The sequence below is a fragment of the Natator depressus genome, chromosome 10, assembly GCF_965152275.1.
Source record: "Natator depressus isolate rNatDep1 chromosome 10, rNatDep2.hap1, whole genome shotgun sequence".
In the NCBI taxonomy this organism is placed as follows: Eukaryota; Metazoa; Chordata; order Testudines; family Cheloniidae; genus Natator; species Natator depressus.
Window position 1 is genome coordinate 14862608 of NC_134243.1, and position 21149 is coordinate 14883756.

The following is a 21149-nucleotide window of genomic DNA, read 5'->3' on the forward strand; positions in this document are numbered from 1 at the left end:
CTAATGCCAGAGTTTTAGAAAACAAGTTCTTCTTTGACCCCAAGCCTTGAGCCAAGGGGATGTCTACACTGCAATAAAAGTCGTGGCACAGCTGTGGCTAGCCTGGATCAGCTGACTCAAGCTCATAGGGCTCAGGCTGCAGGGCTATAAAACTGCAGAGTAGACAGGGTGAGAGGAAAGGAGAGGCTCCCAGAGCCTGGGCTCCAGCCCAAGTCCAGACGTCTATACTGCAATTTCCAAGCACAGTGAGCCAAAGTCACCTGACAAGAGCCAGCTGCGGGTATTTTACAGCTGTGTAGACATAACTTTAGTGTTCAGAACTCTACTCCTATGATAGCAATGCCAGCATTCCTGAACACACATTTTTCTTTTAATGGCACTGACTTCAAACAGTTGGCTTGGCTGAAGAAGTCCAGCTAAGACTCAAAGTAACCTATAGATTTGAGGCTTCTGAAACCTATATTGTATTTACAATGTGTTGAACAGAAAAGAAAATCATTTTACAGATCCATTCTACATTTCCACAGGTGTTATCATAAAGCAATAGCATCACATCCTCACAATGGGCCTGATTCCAAAGGCCACTGAAGTGCATGGGAGCCCTTCCAATGACTTATAAGCTGGTCCAAAGTCCCTTAAAAGAAAAGGTTGAGCCACACGGCCAACTTTTTCAAAGCTTAGTTTACCTCCCATGGCAACACTAACCTTTATAAAGGAATTCCAACCAAAATATAAATGTTGCAATTTTAATTTAAAAATATCACCAGGAATAACCTTTCACTTATGAGTACTGTGTAACAAAAGAACTCTTTCTTGCTATAAACTTACTTGAGAATCTTCCCCTGGCCCTTCCTGACCTCCAAGAAATATCAACTATGTTTCATCAAAAATTTTTTCTTATGATTACTAAAATACTGAAACTTGTTACTGGAAAAATCATTTTGTAATGAAGGGATTTTAAGCAGACATGGGATAAGAGGGAAGGTCCAGACTATGAGGAAGAGTTGCTGACACTGGAGAGGTTTGTTGGGATGTGCACCAAATGGATCAGAAACAAAGGGTAGGAATAAATGGTCAGTTTTCAGTTGGCATCAGAGGCAGAGTCCCTAGTGATCACATAATGTTCTGCAAAGGTGTGGACTAATGCCCACGTCGCTGCTCTGCAGATCTCAGAGATGGGGCCATCCTTGAGGAAGGAGACAAATGAGACTGATCTCATGAAATGTGTACGGATTGAGACTGGAGGGGTCATGTTATGAATTTGGTAACACTGCCTGATGCAATTTGAGACCCATTTGGATAGTCTTTGGGCTGATATAGCTGATCCCTTAGATCTTTCCACCGCAGAGAGAAATAGTTTAGGGGACTTCCTGAAGGCTTTTGTCCTATTGAGGTAGAATGCAAGAGCTCTCCTAACACCTAGGCAATCAGCACATAGCTGCAGCCCTGAGGGCCATACAGGTAATATATGGGGGACGGATAGCTCAGTGGTTTGACCATTGGCCTGCTAAACCTAGGGTTGTGAGTTCAACCCTTGAGGGGGCCATTTAGGGATCTGGGGCAAAAATAAGGGACAGTACTTGGTCCTGCTGTGAAAGCATGGGACTGGACTCTGACCTTTCAAGGTCCCTTCCAGCTCTCTCTCTCTCTCTCTCTCTCTCTCTAGTGTGGATGCGGTCCACATAACACAGAGAGCTGCGTATGTGGCTCACAGTGGTAAACAGGTTGAGAACCATTGGTCTAGGGTATGCAGTATGGCTTCCCTATTGTCTCGGTGAGGCTTTGGGGAGAAGACGTGAAGGTGAATTCGACTGAATTCATGTGAAACAAGGTGGTCACTTTAGGGATGAACCTTGGATGCAGCCTAAGTGTAACCTTGTAAGGGAAGAATACTGTGTACGGGGATGTGCTAAGAGAGCTGCTATTTCCCCATTCTTCTACTCAAGGTAATTGCAACCTGAAATATCATTTTTATCGATAGATATGCTAGTGAACAGGTGGCCATAGGTTCAAAGGGAGGCCTAGTCAGCCCTTTCAGCACTAGGTTTAGATCCCACAACAGGGTAGGAAGTATAGGTTAAAGGTTTGTTATTCCCTTACGGAACCTTTTAGTGGCCAGCTGCGGAAGTACTGAGTATCCCTCTACAGGTTAATGAGCTGCTGTAATAGCTGCTAGGTGGACCCTGAGAGCGCTCAGGGATAAAATTGAGGTTAAGGGTCAGGGCATACTCCAGACTATGAGGAAGAGTTGCTGACACTGGAGAGATTTGTTGAGACGTGCACCAAATCTGGAACCTGGATCATTTCTGCAGGTAAATAGGCCCTTTGCCCTGAGAGAGAAGGTGCAGAGTGGCTGGAAGGGAGATTGGTGGGTACATCATAATCTGCCTCAGGTAGGTGAACAAATCTGTGGACGGTGTTCCCCACAGTGCAAACAAGACGAAAAGTACTCACGGGTGCATCTCCCCCTCATGCTCATGTGGGAAGGTGTGACTGAGACTGTCTGCTACCTCGTTCTGTGTACCCGGGAGGTAAGCCAGGGATAAGGTGATGTGAGAGATGCACCAGTTCCAAAGTTTCACTGCCTCTGTGCACAGAGAGGTCGATCTGGCTCACCCCTGGTGGTTGATAGAATACATGCAGGCTATGTTGTCCGTCGGGACCTTTAGATGTGATCCAGGAGGAAACTGGCACAGGCATTCCTGACCACTCTCAACTCAAGGAGATTGATGTGCAGGGAGATCTCCACAGGCAAGCATTTAGACCATTTAGATGCGCACCCCATCCTATGAGGGATGCGTCTATGGTAAGGAGTGATGAAGGTGGCACCTGTAAGAAGGGGACCCCTTTTGCATGTATTGGTCGGGTTCTTCTACTAGTTCAAGGAGTTCTTGATCCTGATGGGGAGTGACAGGGGTTTGTCCACACTGTCCTTGTTTGGTCTGTAAACCGAGCTGAACCATACCTGTAGGCACTGCATGTGAAGTCTGCCGTGTGGAATCACCACCCTGCCAGCAGTCATATGCTCCAGGAGCTGGAGGCAAAATTCTGGCTGGCCCTTGAGGGCTGCACAGGGCCATGTCTATAAGTGATACCACGGACAGAAACCTGACCTGAGGTATGAAGGCTTTGGCGTATGAATTTTAGGTGTTGCACTGGTGTGAGGGTCGACTTCTGGGAACTGATCTGCAGGCTCAGCTCCGTGAACAAGCTTATCATGTCTTGGATGGCTTGATGAGCCTACTGAAGCAACCAGGCTCTGAGGAGACTATTGTCCAGGTAAAGGTAGATCATTATCCCTTAGATCATAGATGGGCAGCCACCACTGAAAGAATTTTGAAAATATTCTCAGGGCCGATGAAAGTCCAAAAGGGGAGGACCCTGTATTGGTAGTACTCGTGCCCCAGAGCGAACCTGAGGAAATGTCTGTGAGCCAGTAGTATTGAGAGGTGAAAGTAGGCATCTTGTAGGTCGAGGACTGAAAACCAGTCTCCTTGTTCCAGTAACGGAATGCTCGTCAATAGGGTGACCATCTTGAACTTCTGAGCTTTGATGAACTTGTTGAGGGTTCTGAGGTCCATGATAGGTCTCTAACCACCCTTCCTTTTGGGTATTAGGAAGTAACCAGAATAGAACCTCTTTCCTTGCAGATGCTGAGGTACTGGTTCTATGGCTTCTAACTGCAGCAGTCAACCTATCTCCTGCCACAGCAAACTCATGAGAAGGGACCCTGAAGAGGGACGGAGAAGGGTGTTTTGGAGGGGATAGGGAGGTGAAATGGATGGAATATCTGCATCTGATGATCTCTAGGACCCATCTGTCTGATGTTATGTGCTCCCAGGCACTGTGGAACACTGCCAAACGGTGGCCAAATGAGTGCATGGTCACAGGTAGTAGTGGAGAGTGGTCTCATGGCACCTCGACCTGCCCATCAAAAGTGATGCTTAGGGGCAGGTGGTTTGGTCAATGGCTCGGAACCTGAAGGCTTTAGTTTCAAGAACTTACCCTTTTTCTTCTGGGGCTCATAGCGCTATTGTGATGGGAACTGGGAAGAACAAGGGCTAAAGTGACTCTTTTGCCCAAGTGCATAGATTCCCAGGACTTGAGAGCAGCCCTGGAATCCTTCAAGGAATGGAGAGAGGCACCGGTTTTCTCAGCAAAGCACTTCACCCCTTCAAAGGAGAGGTCCTCCACCCTGGTCTACACCCCCTTCGGAAAACGTGAGAGGTTTTTCGCAAGCAGTTGCCCTTCCTGAATGATGGCCTTGAAGGAATTCCTGGAGCTCTCCGTCAGTTTATTAATGAAGTCTTGTAATTCGGGTAGTCATATTTCACCATGAGCGCCTGGTAATTGGCGATTTGAAACTGTAAGGCATAAATGCAGGACAATCACAGTGCTAGGAGCGCCGAGGATACCGAGAGAGATGGTGATCGCTTTTGGCTATCCCTGCTCTTTTTAACTTGTAAGAAGAGTCCCCAGACCGTTTCTTCAATCCACTATTCTTCAAACTCAAAGGTTGAGGGGAAGACTCATGTCTGCTGGATGCATGGGGTTGGAAAGTCACCTCCATAAAGATGATTTTCTGGTGGAGCTCTCTGTCCTTACCAGATCTCGGGTGCAGCTGCTGGCAGAGGGAACACTTTTGTTGGATATGGCCCTCGCTGAGGCAGTGAATGCACTGGGAGTGCTTGTCCAGGACCAGGATCACCTCACTGCAAGTGTGACATTTCTTGAAACCTGGAGAGCTGGTCATACTCTTGTCCAGGGGTCTCCCTCCACCAGAGGTTGACACAAGAACAATGTTTTCTTTCTTCATTTTGTTGCAGTTTTTTTTTTGTTTGTTTGGTTTTTAAGACGGCCAAATAAGTGTCAAAAAAAGGGTAAGGGTTTCTAAAAGCTAAAGATTAACAACTGAAAAGTAAAGTAGAGTTAATGATCCAGTAATGGACAGCTAAGGGCTCCGTCTCTAGCTGGGGCGGTTCAGAAGGAACTGAGGACTGTTAGCCCACATGCCTTGGCTAGCCTCCTTGAGGCAAAGCACAAAGAGAGACAGCATGTGTGCGGGCTTAACAGACACTGCTACCAAAGTTCTCCAATCAGAAGTGTAGGGACGCAAACACCTACAGTGAAGCACCCACTGGGACACTACTCGAAGAAGGAACAGTTTCCATATAAAGAGGGAGTAAAAAGCTTGGGACTGATCAATTTGGAGAAGAGACTACAAACGGGGGGGGGATATAATTCAGGTCTATAAAATATGAATGGTGTGGAGAAAGTGAATAACGAAGTATGTATTTACTCCTTCGCATAACTCAAGAACCAGGGTCACCCAATGAAAAAACAAACAAAAGTACTTCTTCACACAATGCACAGTCAACCTATGGAACTTGTTGCCAGGGAGATGTTGTGAAGGCAAAAACCTCACCGAGGTTCAAAAAAGTATTAGATATGTTCATGGAGAACAGGTCCATCAACGGATATTAGCTAATATGGTCAGGGATGCAACTCCTGGCTCCTCGTGTCCCTAGCCTCTGACTGCCAGAAACTGGAAATGGAGGACAGGGGATGGATCACTCAAGGATTACATGTTCTATTCATTCCCTCTGAAGCACTTGGAATTGGCCACTGTCAGAAGACAGAATACTGGGCTAGATGTACCATGGGTCTGACCCAGTATGGCTGTTCCTATGTTCTTAATCTCACCTGCAGAAGGGGAGTGTGAACATGTGACACTACATGAGGGAGCCTTCGCCATTCTCGAATGGCTAAACTGCTGGCCATTTCTACCAAGCGCTCAATGAAGTTAAGCTGCTGTTCTTCAGGATGGCAGATTGCTAGATATCCTCTGTACATGTTGACTTTCCATGCCATCTCTTTTGGACAACTCAGCTCCACCTAATGGTAAAACAGAAAATTAGCTACGAAACACCTCTTTTGCATAAACACAAGAAAATCTGAAAGCAAAAAGAAACCTTAAATGGACATACAACTTGATTTTTTTTTAACTGACTAATTTCTAGAAATTCCAGTTTCTGAAAGAGAATGCTTTAAATAGCATTTCCTGAAACTAAAATCTCTAATCTGTGGGATTTTCTGTTGGCCTGTTGATATTCATGTCTTATCAGCAACATAAATTGACCTTACATGTCAACATATTGCACAGATACTAGACTGCCTAGCTGGTCCTGTACATCATTACGTTTTTAGGGGAATAAGTAGTTGACAATTTTTTAAAACGATTTAGCACTAAATTATATGTTTATGTCAAAATAGTATCTGCATACAGGGACTCAGTCAAAAAGTGACTGTTACTTAAAATGACCGAGGAATAAATATTAAACTATTTTCAGAGACGTCCCGAGACACAGAAGTGGCAGAAATAGGACATCTAGAAGAATCAAAGCACAATTTACATAGTATGTAAATGTTTTGCAACAAATGCACTGAAAGGTTGATTACTGCACACATTTGAGAAGATCTGACTAAAGAGTGTACATTTAAATTAGCTCACAAATATTTGCAAACACTCATTAGCATTCAGAGCAGAGAGTAAAGGCCTGATTCTGAATACCTTGAACACTCACTACTCCCAGTGCAGCTCCCTTTGTATTCATGTACTGAACAAAAATTCCAGCTACATTAGCTTTGTTCTATTTTCATTAGCTTAAAAATATCAAAGGAATCACTTTCATTTGCTAAAGTAATGTATCAATTACTTTAAATGTTGATTCAGTTTATCTTCAACTAGCTTTTAAGACTGAGCTTGTAAAGAGAAACCGTCAGGTAGCAACCCTACACTTATAAAATGAAAATCGTCTTTTTTTTTTATTACATGATACGCTGGATCATTAAACACAACGGCAATGTGAGCAAATGGAAATGAGTCTTGGGTCCTATATCAAGGGCCACTTGTTATTTTAATACCTCAACTTTAATAGGTAGATTATTAAAACGGTTTCACAAAGATTTAGGAAAACTGATATATAGCTGCCATCTTTTCTGATCGCTCCCTGTGGATCAAGAGTGAAATTGCATAAAATAATACATTAATATAAGCTGTTCAAAGTCAGATTCAGAAACATCAGCATAAAAGAGTATCAATAAAATGAAACCAGTAAGTCTATCAGCAGACAAGTAATTATTTTTTCACATCCAGCTATTTATGAATACGTTTCCTGACACTATTACATGGATCTGTCTAAAGCCACAGAAACTCAATTTATAGCTTCAGTATGTTCTCTTTAGTCCATTAGTAAATTCCCCATTACTGAAAATATCTCATTCACACAACTCCAGCTAAAACATATCTGCAGTTGGTGCTGGTTGTCACTTCTACTTAAACTGAAAGCCATCAGAAGTAGAACCTGTCAGACATGATCAATTCACTCAGCTACAACTCAAGGCTTAAAATCTACTGTACAACACTTTTGTTATTTTGTAGCTGTAGAAAGCTTACCTCAAAAGTGTTCTTAGAAGTTCTGTGTAATTATTCCAGAATTTGTGCATACTTGAATAGGGCGGAATACATTATTGATTTAAAAATAGCAACAAAAAACAAATATGTAATTTTAATTTATGTTGAACACCCACAATTTGCTCTTTTTGGACAGATAACTGTTTATCACTAAGTGACAAAACTGCTATTTAAGCCAAATATTCAATTCTAGTCATCAGTAATGTTAACACCAGAAATTTCAATTTCTCACACCGATACAGCCTGACAAGCTCAATTTTGCATCTCCCTCTTCTACGGCTGAGTGAGGAAAAAGAATTATTGAAGAATTAACAGGTGTTCTACACTAAGAAAACCTTGAGAAACTGTATTTTTTCCCAAAAATTGATGTAGAATTCAGATAGATTGTGTATATATTAAGAAACATATAATGTAGTGTATTTATCATCCAAGAATAAATAGTCACCATGAAGGAGGAATTTGGGATACAGGAAACTGCTCCTGCAAGATACTGAAGTCAACTGGAGTTAAGGATATTCAGCAACTTGAAGAAACAGGCTCATCTTTTGCAAATATTTGGACGTTTAGAGAAATAAAATCACTACATGCATGAACTATTTGCAGATAGTAAATAGTTTCTACTTAGCATGTGCTGGGTTCAGAAACAGAAGATTTTTCAGAATTAGTATTTATGTAAGTATGCAGTGTTGTTGTAATAGTGTTTGTCCAAAGATAATGGAGACAAGGCGGGTGAAGTAATATCTTTTATTGGACTAACTTCTGTTGGTGAGAGAGACAAGCTTTCAAGCTTACGCACAGGTCTTCTTGTCCAAGCTTGAAAGCTTGTCTCTCTCTCTCTCTCTCACTATCAGAAGTTACCCCAATAAAAGATATTACCTCACCCACCTTGTCTCTATTTATGGAAGTGAGGGACTAATTGTTTTTCTAAATCCATATATGGGATAAGAAGGTGCTGTGCAAGCTTCTTCATGGGACTCTCCCAACGCCACTGAATCTTGAAATGCAATAACATTTGCTATTCCTGTCCGGTCTCTTATGCAAAGAGGAACAATCAAGTCACACTATATAGTGACTGTGTGAGATGTAGACCAGCAAACTCCTTTCTATTCATGACTTAATGCACTAGCTTCTCACCTTGATGATCTGGGTACAACGTCTGGCTTAATGTCCCATACCAGCAAAGTCCTAAGCGAAACAAATCTACTTAGCATTACAGAATTCTTTTTCTCAAAAAGAAAAGGCTTTCAACTTACTTTTATAAAATATGTGAACAGTATTTCAAATTCAAAGTAAAAAGGATTCAATAAGTATTACAGAAATGCATGTGTACAACTATACCAGAAAAATGTACTTGTGTAGCCACATCAATTCTGTAATTCTTTCCAGGTGGTCTAAGTCTGTATAAGCTGAAATTTTTAAGTAACCTTACAAGGAACTCCACTCATCTGTTGCATAACACAGATAGACTTGTAATAAAAGGTGGCATTTAGCATATACTAGGAGCCTGAGGGATGTAGCTTTAAGACCAGAGGTTGCCTAATAAGGGTGATTTCTTGTACATGCTTCAACGTACTTCACTTTTTATATTAGGACATAAGAGTGTTTAAAAATTCCTCAAAGTTTTATCTCAAGTGAAAGTATCTAACTATTTTTGCACTATGTCTTCACAGAGGAGTCATTCTTTAAAAAAAAAAAAAAAAAAAAGTCTAGTAGCCATTTAGTTGTAAAAAAATCGGTCAAAATCTCTATATTGCTGACTTCTGAATGCCTTGAAAAAACAACACTTCTTTAAATAGGTTTACTGTATACAACATTCCTCCTGCCTTTTGACTGCTCTACAACAGTCAAAACTTTACAAAATATTCATTAATCAAGCATATGGATAGCAAAGACCACATAATCTCTTGAGTGGAACCTAGAAAAGGACAAGAGGAAGGTTAAGTGGTCTTCAAGTGCATGTTGTTCAGCAGAATGGATTATAACCAGAACACAATAATGAACTCTAATGAATCAGGAAGGTCAATAGTAGGCAGCTACAAACCATACATTTTACAAATTACTAAGTGAAAAATAAGACCAATGCACTCTCCTCACATACCCGGTTCCTCATCTCAAATAAAGAAACACAGTATCTGTGCCACTTAATGAATTTAGAAAATCTGAGGGAAGGAGGTAGTATATATGCACTGTAGGCTTCTAAAGGTCACATATTTAAAATAAGCCTCACATTAAACTATAAGAGCCGATTCAAAACCTATTATCTCCAATGCATTAAACACATTTTGAACCTGCAGCCTGAAGATTTGTTTGATTTAAAAATCTTGGCACATCAGACAGTTTGAAGCTTATCTGCAGTGACATCCGAAAGGTATAAGATGAGCTCATTACAGTAGCTCAGATCAGTAATACTAACTCGACAAAGTCATACCACGCTTTCTACCCCAGGTTCCTATTACTAGAAGTTTGTCAATTGGTGATAATTGCTTCCAGGACAAAAACTACAAGTCTCAGGATAGGAATGATTTAAAAAAATCTGAAAAAAAATTGTTCAGACATTCTGCTATTTCCCCATGCAACTATTACCCCCTTCCCACCTCAACTCCTTGCCTCCAGTCTCCTTGCCCAGCCAGTCCAGTTCACCCTTCCAAGCTCCTCATCCATTCTTTCTCTCCTCTCACCAGCTCCCCAGACCTCTTATCAAAACTCAGTCTCTCCCCTAACGCCTGGCTCCTTGTCCCAGTCTCTTTGCTTAGCCAGTCCAAGTTCTCCCCCAATACCCTAGCTCCTTGCCTGATCAGTTGTCCATCCACCCATTCCCCACCACACTGGTTCGTAGTCACAGTCTTTGTCCAGCCAGTCCCAGGTCTTCCCCCTATCCCCACAGCTCCTCATTCAAATCTCATTACCTTCCCCAGCCAACTGCTCCCACTCTCCCCCTATGACATTTCCGATCTTCCTCATCCACCCATGACTCAGAGTCCTATCTTCCATGCCCATCCACCAGTCTCCCTGTGCTAAGTCTCACCAGACTCCTTGTGCTAATATATACTTCTTTGACAGCCCCCTTGGTCTGGCTTTTATCCCCTCTGCATTTGAATCAGATGGCTTTCTCCTTCATGCTGTCTGGGTGCCAGCAGGGGGTTCACTGAGAGCACAGGATAGGCTCCCTGGTCTCAGTTCCAGTGCCCAACCCCACTCCAGCCCGGAGTAGATGAGAGCAGCGATATTCAGACCTCACTGGTTCAGGAGCCAAATTAGCAATCAACATTACCCAAAAAAGTCTTATATATAAAAATAAAATAAATAATAATAATTTTATCAACTACAACTGGTTAATATAGTAAACACTTCCTGAGTGGTTAATAATTAAATCACACACTCTTAATATGTGCTGCAAAGAGCTGCAAAAGACCCATTTAAGAGTCACTTGCAGCTTGCGAGCCTCAGTCTGGGTATCACTGCATTAGAGGGACAATCATTTTCATTCCTGTAGCCCTGGGCTGAAGTAGCTCAGTCACCATCTGGGGATGGCACATGTGCAGTCTGGCCCGTGCTAGGAGCTGGGAGAGGTTCCGGCATATTCAGTGAGCATGGAATCTTCAGATATTTTAACTGTAATGCACTAGCAAGTCTCTACGAAGCACATGCAAACTGTAATATAACACTGGCCACATTTGGAGGGATTTGGAGGCTGAAAAAAGGCACATCCCTGACACAAAGGGCACCCCCCATCAAATCTGAAGTCCCTGTTCCGAAGTATGGGGATCCCTAGAGCATTTCAAAGAAGATGTCTCAAAAGTTCAACACAGGCAAAACAATATTTTTTTTTTCCCTAGCCCTGGTCTCAGAAACAGCTGAACCTTTTTAGGAGGAAATTAAAAATCACCCTGAGGCAGACACCCAGCATGGAAAATTATACCCTAAATGGTTAAAGATTGGCAAAGTAATAAACAACTGAAAACAGGGTCTTATAATGGGAAGTGTCAGGCAACCTTAATAATAGGTGATGCTAGCAGCCCTGCCAATAATATGGTTATTTAAAATGTAGTTTTAAAGTTTAAAGTTGAGTGGATTTGCTGTTAAAAAAAATGAATATTTGAGACTCATTTTGAAATAAAATTAAGTAGACTCAAAAAAAGGCCAAATAAAAGGAGAAACCCAACAGTTACTTCAGAGGTCTTTTATAATTTAAACAGAAAGTGGAAGAATATTAACGTGGGAAACAGTCCTCCTCCAATAGGTCACACTGTATAAATATCCCTTCTGAAAGCAAAACAAATATACTATTATGGCATTGCAGAGCAGAGCAATAAAATTGAAGAAAAATTAGAACAGGTATTTGCCAAGCATGTAATTGCCATGTGTCAATCACAGCATATAAACAGCCTGCAGCCCCAGTTTGCAATACTTGTTTCACTAAAATAATATCTGCTGGCATTATCAAGAGCTATGACAACAGCAAGTACGCTCCAAATCTCAGGCATTCTGTATTTAAACCTAGCAAATAAAATTTCATGTGTGGCTTACTCCATTTTCTCTTTCATAGACCTAGCACTAGTCTGCCAATCCTACCTATCAGCATATTAATGACATACGGAGGCAGAGGGATGTTTCTTTTGTTGAAGTAGCTTGTGCATTACTGATAATTAATGTAGTTTTATTTGAAATAATGTGGTCTACATTAAAATAGATCAAGTTTTAGGTTTTCAGCATTATGCCCTGAGGTTGCTTTTCAATTCTACTGCTGCAAGCTTAACAGGGTGGATCTGGGTGGGGGAAAGAATACTGCAGTTCTGTGGCATACACCCCATTTCCCCAAAGCACCCAAAAACCTTGCACCACAATTCCACAGGGCTTGAGCTCCACAGCTGTGGGAAGGAGACAAGTCCAGGTAAAACCAGGGGATGCTTACTTTCCATGATCTCATTTTCCCTTCCACAATCTCATATTTTAGCAGAATGAAGGCAGGCACTGGACTTCTATGAAAAAAACTCCAGGCCTCTCTGGATATCCTGGAATTTAACTATGTCCCTTGCAATCTTGGAATATCAGAACAAATGGAAACAAGCATCCCCCTCCCTATAAAGGGTCGATTAAGGGAAACCAAAATTTATCCAGACAGTTTCCTGGTGTATGCAGGTTTTCCTATGTAGGTGTCAATCTCAGCCTTTGCACACCCTAACAGCCTTGCAAAACTATACACAGTAGATGGTTGTGGAAGCAGTAATGTTTATTATAAGACTCTGAAGGAAAGGGCCATGTGTTCTCATCCTCTATCACTTAAAATCAAAGCATCAAAACTTACATTAACACTGCAGACAGAGGGCTTTTCCATTTAAAAACTGGGAGTTTAGTTACAATCTATCCATCCATAGAAGGTACAACAGTTTGATTTTCACATCACAATCCCTTGTTTCCTGGAACAACCAACCATAAAGAGATAAACAAAACCTATTTTCCCCATCCCTATCTTGCCCCTACCATCTTACACCTATTTTTAGGCTTAATTTATCCCCATACCACACAAACCCACAAGTTTTGGTTTGATGTTTAGGTTTTTTTTTTCCCCCCCAGATATGTTTTTTATGCAGCACTGTAAATGCTTCTGCAAGCTTCCTTATAAATCACTACTGGCACCAGCATGTTCACCAGTCAGCCACTAGGTGCTTTTTAATATTTTGACACCATGTCCCAACCTTCACACACCCTGGTGATTACAAAGCTTCCTTATGATTCAGAATTGATATTTCATAACAAGGTAGCAAAGACGGGAAAAAGGTAAAAAGAGAGACTCAAGTTAGTCTGTTGAAATAATATGCTCTGGTTGCTAAAATACCCAGCTATGTACTACATAGAAGAAAATCCCCTAAGAGGGATTTACTGCTTCTGTGAAATGAGTTGTAATGCTGACTCTGAAGAAACACAAATCAGCACAATGAACAATGAAACAACACATTCTCTCTGCACATTCTCAAAGAAAAATATTCACCTGCACCAGTGCCTCCTTCATAGCAGTCCAGTTTGAGACTCTCCATGCACATTCGAGTACCAGATAGGGATTTATATGGCCCTTTGACTGGCCATACTCTGTCAAAGGTTCCCACTGGTTCAACTCTTTTGAGCAGCTACGAAAATGAAAACACGGTGTTAGCAAGAGTTACTTAAAAGTGACTTTAAGCATTTCATATCAGGAGAGCATCTGCATTCGTGTATGTTTGAAAAATGCTTAGAAGGCATTGCAATGGCTATAAATAGACTGCAGGATTAAAAACAAACAACAACAAAACCAACCATAATATAGAAGTATATGAAGGGGGGAAACTGCACTTTCATGTGACCGAGACCCCAATATTAAATGGAAAAACAAATTCCATGTGAAGTCTGTTTCCACAAACAGCAAATTAATACTTTTGCAATGATTTATGTATAGCAGTTCTGAAGTCTGTTAAAGGAGTAGCAGTATAATATTTTATTCCCCTAAATTGCTCTGTATCTTAAATGTGCTGGGCTTAGTTTATTTTAGTAACCAATGTTTTAAACTACTAGAATAAGTCTTTTACATTGCTTTGTAACATCGTTCTGCTCCAATTTTAAAATCTTACCGAATCCAATGGTCTTCCCAGAGTTGATACTCAGGGAAGATAGCAGGGGAGGCATTATTTCGTTCATGTTCCTTTTTGGCTTTTTCCATTGCTTTTTCGTATGTTTCTTGTGCCTTAAAAAAATAAAATAAAATAAAAGGCACTTCATTTTAGTTTTATATCTGCTCTAAACATATATCTGATTGCATGTCATTAAGATGTTTTTTGAAGACACATACATGATTTAAAAACGCTCTTTAAATACCTCTATTATCAGGTTCTATAATAAATTAGGAGATTAGGAGCATTAACTTATTTTCCTGTTTACAATTTTATGCTTCTTAGTCAAATTAATGATGTACTGCAAGAAACTAATTTTAGCTATATTCAAACATATCTTATCAAGGTACCATGGAATCTTAAACTAATACTTCAAACAGAAGAAGTTTTATTTGAGACATTATCCTCAACTCAAATGAATTTTCTATTTGTTCTTATTAATAATAAAGTACACATTTTGTGGGCTTTTAGTATGCTTATACCTGATAGTTAATCTATATAAAAGCAAAGTTTAACAATGTACTTGTATTGTGCAAATACTACCTGTTCAAAAAAGCCATGTTGTTCATAAGCAATAGCAGTTGCTGTCTCTGGAAATTTACAGCGCTTTTGCCATAGTCCAGCCCACATATCCTCCTCTTGTAACAGAGAGTACAGCTCAGCTAGGGAATCCAGTATTTCCTAAAAAAACCACAGCAAATAACCAAGCACATTCTTCTAAGGTCAAAACGTTGCGGGATTTTTGTGATCAATTTTTTTTTATTAAGTAAATGCCTTACACATTAAAGCATGTTAGCTGGCGTATTTTAAAATAAAGTGTATGATAAAAACACCACACAACATACTGTAAGAAAGAAAGACGTAAACACAACAATTAAGTTCTAAATATGATATTTTTTAATTTTATGTATAGCCCTCTACTGTATAATCACTCTTTAAAAACCCAGGAAGTAAGTGGTCTGTTATCACCTGATATATAAAAAAAATTAACAATGCACCATATTATAATTCAACTGCTCTCAAAACTTGCTCACCTGTTGACCTGGCTTGTCTCCACTAGCATATTAGGTCTTTTTATGGTAATTAACATGATATCTACACACTTTAGCACTCAGTTTGGACAGATACTTTCATGTTTAACTTTTTGTGTCAGCTGATTATGGTCACCCTAGGTCTTCTCTGCCTTTAGTAGGCTATCATAATTGAATTAATGTTATTCCTTACCTGTTGAGGAGGAGTTATGCTTTCCTGCTCATAAAATTCTGTTGTCTGCTTAGGTTTAATCTGAAGACTCAGTCCTTTTTCAAAGGCTTGATGTTCCAGCATCAATGTGGAACGGAACCATAGGTTGTGAGTTTTACCCAAGTACTTAAGCACACAGGGCCTGATGGGAATGGGAGGAACACACTGTGACATTGCTTCCACAAAACAGTTTAGTGCACTCGGTTGGCAGTCTCGCTGCACTTGGTGGCTACCACTGCATAAGAAAGGGCTTATTTCACCTGCAAGAGCCTGGAATTAAACAACAGAAACAGTGACTATTTCATTCAGACGATTCCAACACTTAGGACATATTTAAAGTCTTACTAATGATATACAGATCAGGGAATTTTCATATAGTAGTTAAAACATGAAAAGATTAATTCCCTTTGAAATCTGAAGAGACCAATTTCTTTCAAAAGCAACCAGTATTAAGACATATAGCTGGAGGAAACACTAGAAATGGATTTTTTTAAAGTGAGGGAACAAGTAATTATGGCAGAAAATTACAATCTACTGAAACACCAGCTACTACCAAAAAGACACAAAAATGATTCTCACATGCTGCTGTCTATCAGATAAAATTTTCCACAATCGGGAGAAAAGCTGGATCCAAGTCTTCTCTGCTAACGGTGTAGAGATATGACACAACTGAACAAAGGCACTTAATAACGCTCCAGTCTAGAAATAGAGAAACAATTAGGGATGCAAACGAACAAAAAAAGACCTTTCAATGAATTTGCACCATGAAAGAGTTACTGTATAATTCAGTCCAGCAGCTAAGCTTCCCCAAGATGTGTGCACGCAGTTACATTACTTGCTTTACCAAGTGTTCCATAACCAATACAATTTTTCAAAATTTCCCTTTGGTGGAAAGAGAAAACTATTGTGAAATAAATGTAGTCATATTCCAATGTTTATTAAGACAACAACTCATGACTATAACAGCCACAAATAAAATAGCAAGAAGCTCTCATGGAAGAGAAGAGAAAAGGGTGGCCAATGGGGTTGCTGACTATTTGGTGGTAAGACAAAACAAGCGGGCTAATTGGCTAGATCTACTGATATGATCAGAGTACCACAAAATAGCGCTCATCTAACAATTAGCTTCTTATGAATTATTAAAAGCCAATGCTGTTTATAATCTGTTACCACGCTTTACTAATTGATTTAATCCTTTCTTGTGTTTTCATGGCACTAGTTTTCTTATCTAAATGCAACAGATATTTAGTTCAATTCTAAATGCAATAGGTGTATCTGGCAAAACCTTAATTGATGTGTACTGAGGTTAGGAGCCCAAATCACCTGATTTCACCCACTCAAAGGCAGGGTTTTCCAGATGCCCTGTGTTTACCCACATGTGGCCCTTCAGATTGAGTACCAGCATGATAGTACATAATTTCCACTAACAAAAGTGACTGGAAATACAATTAGCAACTTTTCAAATTGTCAGTAGAACTAAGCAGTTCTCACTTTATTCCTTAATGAAGACACTCACTCAAGCTTGCTTAACCTCAGGGTTTTGGAGATTAATTAGGCCCTTATTATTGCTTGCAAAAGCTCAAGACTGTTGAGGTGGCCAAGGCAATCAGCACCACAAGTACCACAGGAGCAGCAGTGGCAGCCATGAAAGTGACATATACACCTCTACCCCAATATAACGTGAATTTGGATATAATGCGGTAAAGCAGCGCTCCGGGGAGCAGGGCTGCTTTACCTCATTATATCCGAATTCATGTTACCACAAGCAGTTCCTCTGCGCTCCCCTCCACTTGCTGCGCCCCCCCCCCCCCAGCTCACCTCTGCCTCCTCCCACGAGCGTGCCGCTGCTCCGCTTCTCCCCCCTCCCTCCCAGGCTTGCCACGAATCAGCTGTTTGGCACGGCAAGCCTGGGAGGGAGACAGGGAGGGTGGAGAAGCGGAGCGGCGGTGGCGCACTCAGGGGAGGAGGCGGAGGTAAGCTGGGGCGGCGGGAGCGCAGGGAGGGCCGCAGCAAGTAACCGGGGGCGCAGAAGAACCGCTTCCTGCCCCAACTCACCTTCGCTCCACCTCCTCCCCTGAGCGACCCCCACTTCCTTCCTTCCTTCCAGGCTTCCAGCGCCAATCAGCTGGGGGGGGGGGGGGCAGAGTGGCGGCGGCACGCTCAGGGGAAGAGGCGGAGGCAGAGCGGAGGTGAGCTGGGGCGGGGAGCGATTCCTCTCCCTACCCTGATATAACGCGGTCTCACCTATAAGATGGTAAGATTTTTTGGTTCCAGAGGACCGCGTTACATCGGGGCAGAGGTGTATTAGCGTTGGGACAGGACCAGGTAAAACAGGCTGCAGAGATTACACCTCTTGAATCTCTGAGCCCTATTGTTTTCAGAACTTGGGCAAAGTGAAGACGATACTCTTTCTTCCAAATGGAGGAGAGAAATATGATGGCATAGGTATAGAATGGAGTTAGATGCTGGGGGAGAGGACCAGGAGAAAGCCAAATGTAAAAGTTGGTAGGCTCTAGTTTTCAAAAGACTTATGAAATATACAGTATTAGCATAAAATAAAATGAACAGTAGAACCAAAGAAACAAAAAAGAATTAATTTGTGTGCATCACAGTTTGGGGATTTCAATACTGCAGCAATGGTTTTCATGCTATACGACCAATAACTTATACCAACCTTCACTTCTCGAAGAGAGTCAAGGAACTTGTCATGCCTGTTGGTCAACATGTGCAGTTGGTTGCCTATGTCTTTCTCAGAAAGTTCTTTGGTTTTAGGCGTACTCGTCTGATCTCCTGGAGCCAATTCAATGTCAATCTCCACATCCTACACAAAAGTAAGGCCAATTAGAATGCTGATACTTTCAAGTAAGTAATTATCACCGCTCCATTTCTGTACAAATATTAAAAAAAAGTGTTCTACTCATTATTTCATCCCTTGTTACCTATTATTGTCATTTTTTTTAGGATTTGAACATTTAATTCCCACTCTTAAGGGAGAAAGAAAGGGCCAAAGCAGTCATCTAGAATAGACCGAAGATTAAAAAAAAAGATGAATTAACATGGGTTCACAGAGCTAGTAAGTCCAATGGTAGTAAACCATTGTTTCAAATTTAATTACAATTACATCTACTTAACTTCATTATTCGTTTACAGTAGGTGTCACTGCACATTACTTTACACACGTGTATAGCAATTCAGACTAGCATTAGGATGTGCCCCATAAACTGTGCTTGGTGAGACATCATCATCTCCTGTAAAATAAAAATAAAATGTTACCTCTTCTTTGGATTCGCTGTTTTCTCTTTCTCGAGGCTCTTGTTTGACATGGGTTACCATAGCAAATGCTGCCCGATCGTGACTGTCAGCAAGGTTGATTACATTAGTGATAGATGGAAGCATGGCTCCCTGACAGCTTGTGCCAATTGTAGTATTTCTTTCACACACAGCCAACAGGAGCTAAGAAATTAAAAAACAAGGCAAAGATTTTAACCCGGTGTGTGTGATGTATTTAAGCACACATGCCCTTGATTTATTTTTTATTACACCTTTTTTCCTAGTCATAAGAGGACTCTGTCCTTCTCAAATCCACCGTGAATTGCGGGAGGACAACATTTAGCAGCTTGAACTTCCCTTTAGTAATTGAGTTTGGATGTCAGGCTGGCCTGAATGAGTCAGAATTTTATCTACTTTTCATCTGAGCAATTATTTCTACCAACTGGTTCATGCGCAGAAGCCAAGGACCAACTAGTTCTTAAATTTTTTTATTAAAAACCATTGTTGTGTTTGACATATCCCTCACTCTCCCTGTGTTTCTGAAATAGGAACAAATTCAAACATCTTAAAAGAACAAAAGATTTAGACTGAACAGAACAACAGAAAGGAAATGCATTTATATTCTCTGCTGTATATGTTCAAGCACAAAAAGGTCAATAAGGAAGTTAAGATGGCAACTGAAGTTGCCGAGCAGTTGGAGAAAACTGGATAGTGAGAGTCTAGGACATGGACATTTGGCCATTAATCCGCACCTCTACTGGCAGTATCAGAAGGGCCAAAGATTGAATGGGCATGGAGTATCTTGTCTTTGCTAGATGTTCCCCTTTTGGTCAGAGCTGAGGTTTATCAATAGGGGAGAAGCTTGAAGTCCTGCTGTTCATGCCACACATATTCAGAGAACAAAGTGGACTTCCATCTTCAGCTAATCACCTTCTGTCACTGATATGTGGTAGGTCATTGTGCCTTTGGGGTTGCCATTTGATTATAGCTCCAACAGGAAATGTATTGCCATACGTTAGGACAGTAAGATTAGAGACCCCATAAGGACACATAGGGAACAGGAGTCTTCTGCATCTAAGCATCATATTTTCATGGAATTTTTTTTATTTAGTGTCTAAATCTACATAATATATACAATTTTCCACTAAAATACATGGCTTACCTAAATAGAGATGTAGAAGATTCCTCCTGTTCCTTGTCACCCTGAAAGCTGCTCTGATTTTTCTCAGATGATGAAGTTAATAAAATGACTGCTTTGTGCTTGGTTATTTTATACTCAAATTTTGAAATACAGATCGTTTCAAAGAAATTGGTGATTTAGTTATGTTTTGTTTTAGACAAAGTGATCAGAAACCAGGTTTCACACCACAGCGATCCCCCTTTAAAATCTCTCTCAGCAACAGTTCTGACACTCCATTCTGATCTGTCTTTTCGGATTCAATCTGCCAAAAAGATTCCTCCTCCAGTCATTTTTTGTTTGCAAGTCATTTTTTGCTTAAAAGAAAATCTGAGCACTGACTAGGCTTTTCTCAGATAAACTGAAGCCTTAAAGCTTTAAAAGTCACTGGAGTCACTGTCAACTGGATTCAAGAACATGGTTGCAGAGATTTCCCAGACATCAGCTTTTCAATATTTAAAAGCTTAGTACTTATTTTAAAATGTTCTGAGCATCTAAAATGGCACCCTTGATATGCGGAGTTTTACAGGGCTATATCACTTTTCAAGATACACAATACAGCTACACATTCATAAGGGAAAGGAGGAGCAAATATCATTTATAAAATTACATTCACGGTTCTCATAAAAAATGATTTTCCTACCTCAATGCATTGCTTGATCCAAAAGTGGTTTCCCATTGCTTCCCAGTTTTGAGAACAAGTTACATAAAGTAGGCGTTCATAGACACGACGCTTCATAGAATTGTCAAAGACCTCAAAAAATTTGGCTCGGATGAGCGGCTGAGCACAACGCAGCCCCGAAAGGAATGCAGGTTCAAGTTTAGCAGTGAGCTCACTTCCAGAAAGATTCTCATCCCTAGGAAGAAAACATAAGCAATTGATAATACACAGGCCTGTGAAAGCATAACCTATTTATTTAGCCGGAGGATATTTTCTTTTGTTCTTCCAATTTCTGGAAGATGTTAATATCTAGAGTCAAGTGTGGCTTTGTCTACTACCAAAAAAAGCATAAGTTTCTGTGACATATCCAAAAGTTCCTTCAGATCATCTCACCTGGAGTCAGATCACAAGAACAAATACCACAATGGCCAAGAGACCCACCATGTCCAATGGAAGTCACTATTTATCTCTCTGGATTAGCTGTCCAACAAACCTTCCTAGAAGCTTAATGATATAGGGCTCAAATTAGTAATGCAATGTTTCAGTGGTTTCAATATGAGTCCATTGTCCAGATTGGGCAAGCTGGAATTTTGGGTGGTGGAAACACCCCGCACCATGCAGTTATGCAAACTGCTTTTAGAACATCTCACACTCAAACTAGAAGTTCATGTGTATACAATGCTA

At 40.8% G+C, this 21149-nt stretch overlaps 1 protein-coding gene across 3 annotated transcripts in view; it reads right to left on the reverse strand.

The window, feature by feature from the left end:
- Positions 1-21149, reverse strand: part of TRRAP (transformation/transcription domain associated protein) — a 156664-nt gene that overhangs the window by 59720 nt on the left and 75795 nt on the right. For all 3 annotated transcript variants that reach the window (XM_074965259.1, XM_074965258.1, XM_074965256.1), the window contains 9 exons: positions 20448-20661; positions 18631-18810; positions 18032-18178; positions 15937-16056; positions 15340-15627; positions 14659-14796; positions 14077-14189; positions 13464-13599; positions 5704-5895 (listed from right to left, as the gene is read on the reverse strand). In XM_074965259.1, coding sequence (XP_074821360.1) covers positions 5704-5895; positions 13464-13599; positions 14077-14189; positions 14659-14796; positions 15340-15627; positions 15937-16056; positions 18032-18178; positions 18631-18810; positions 20448-20661 — 1528 coding nt within the window. The remainder of the gene's footprint in view (positions 1-5703; positions 5896-13463; positions 13600-14076; positions 14190-14658; positions 14797-15339; positions 15628-15936; positions 16057-18031; positions 18179-18630; positions 18811-20447; positions 20662-21149) is intronic.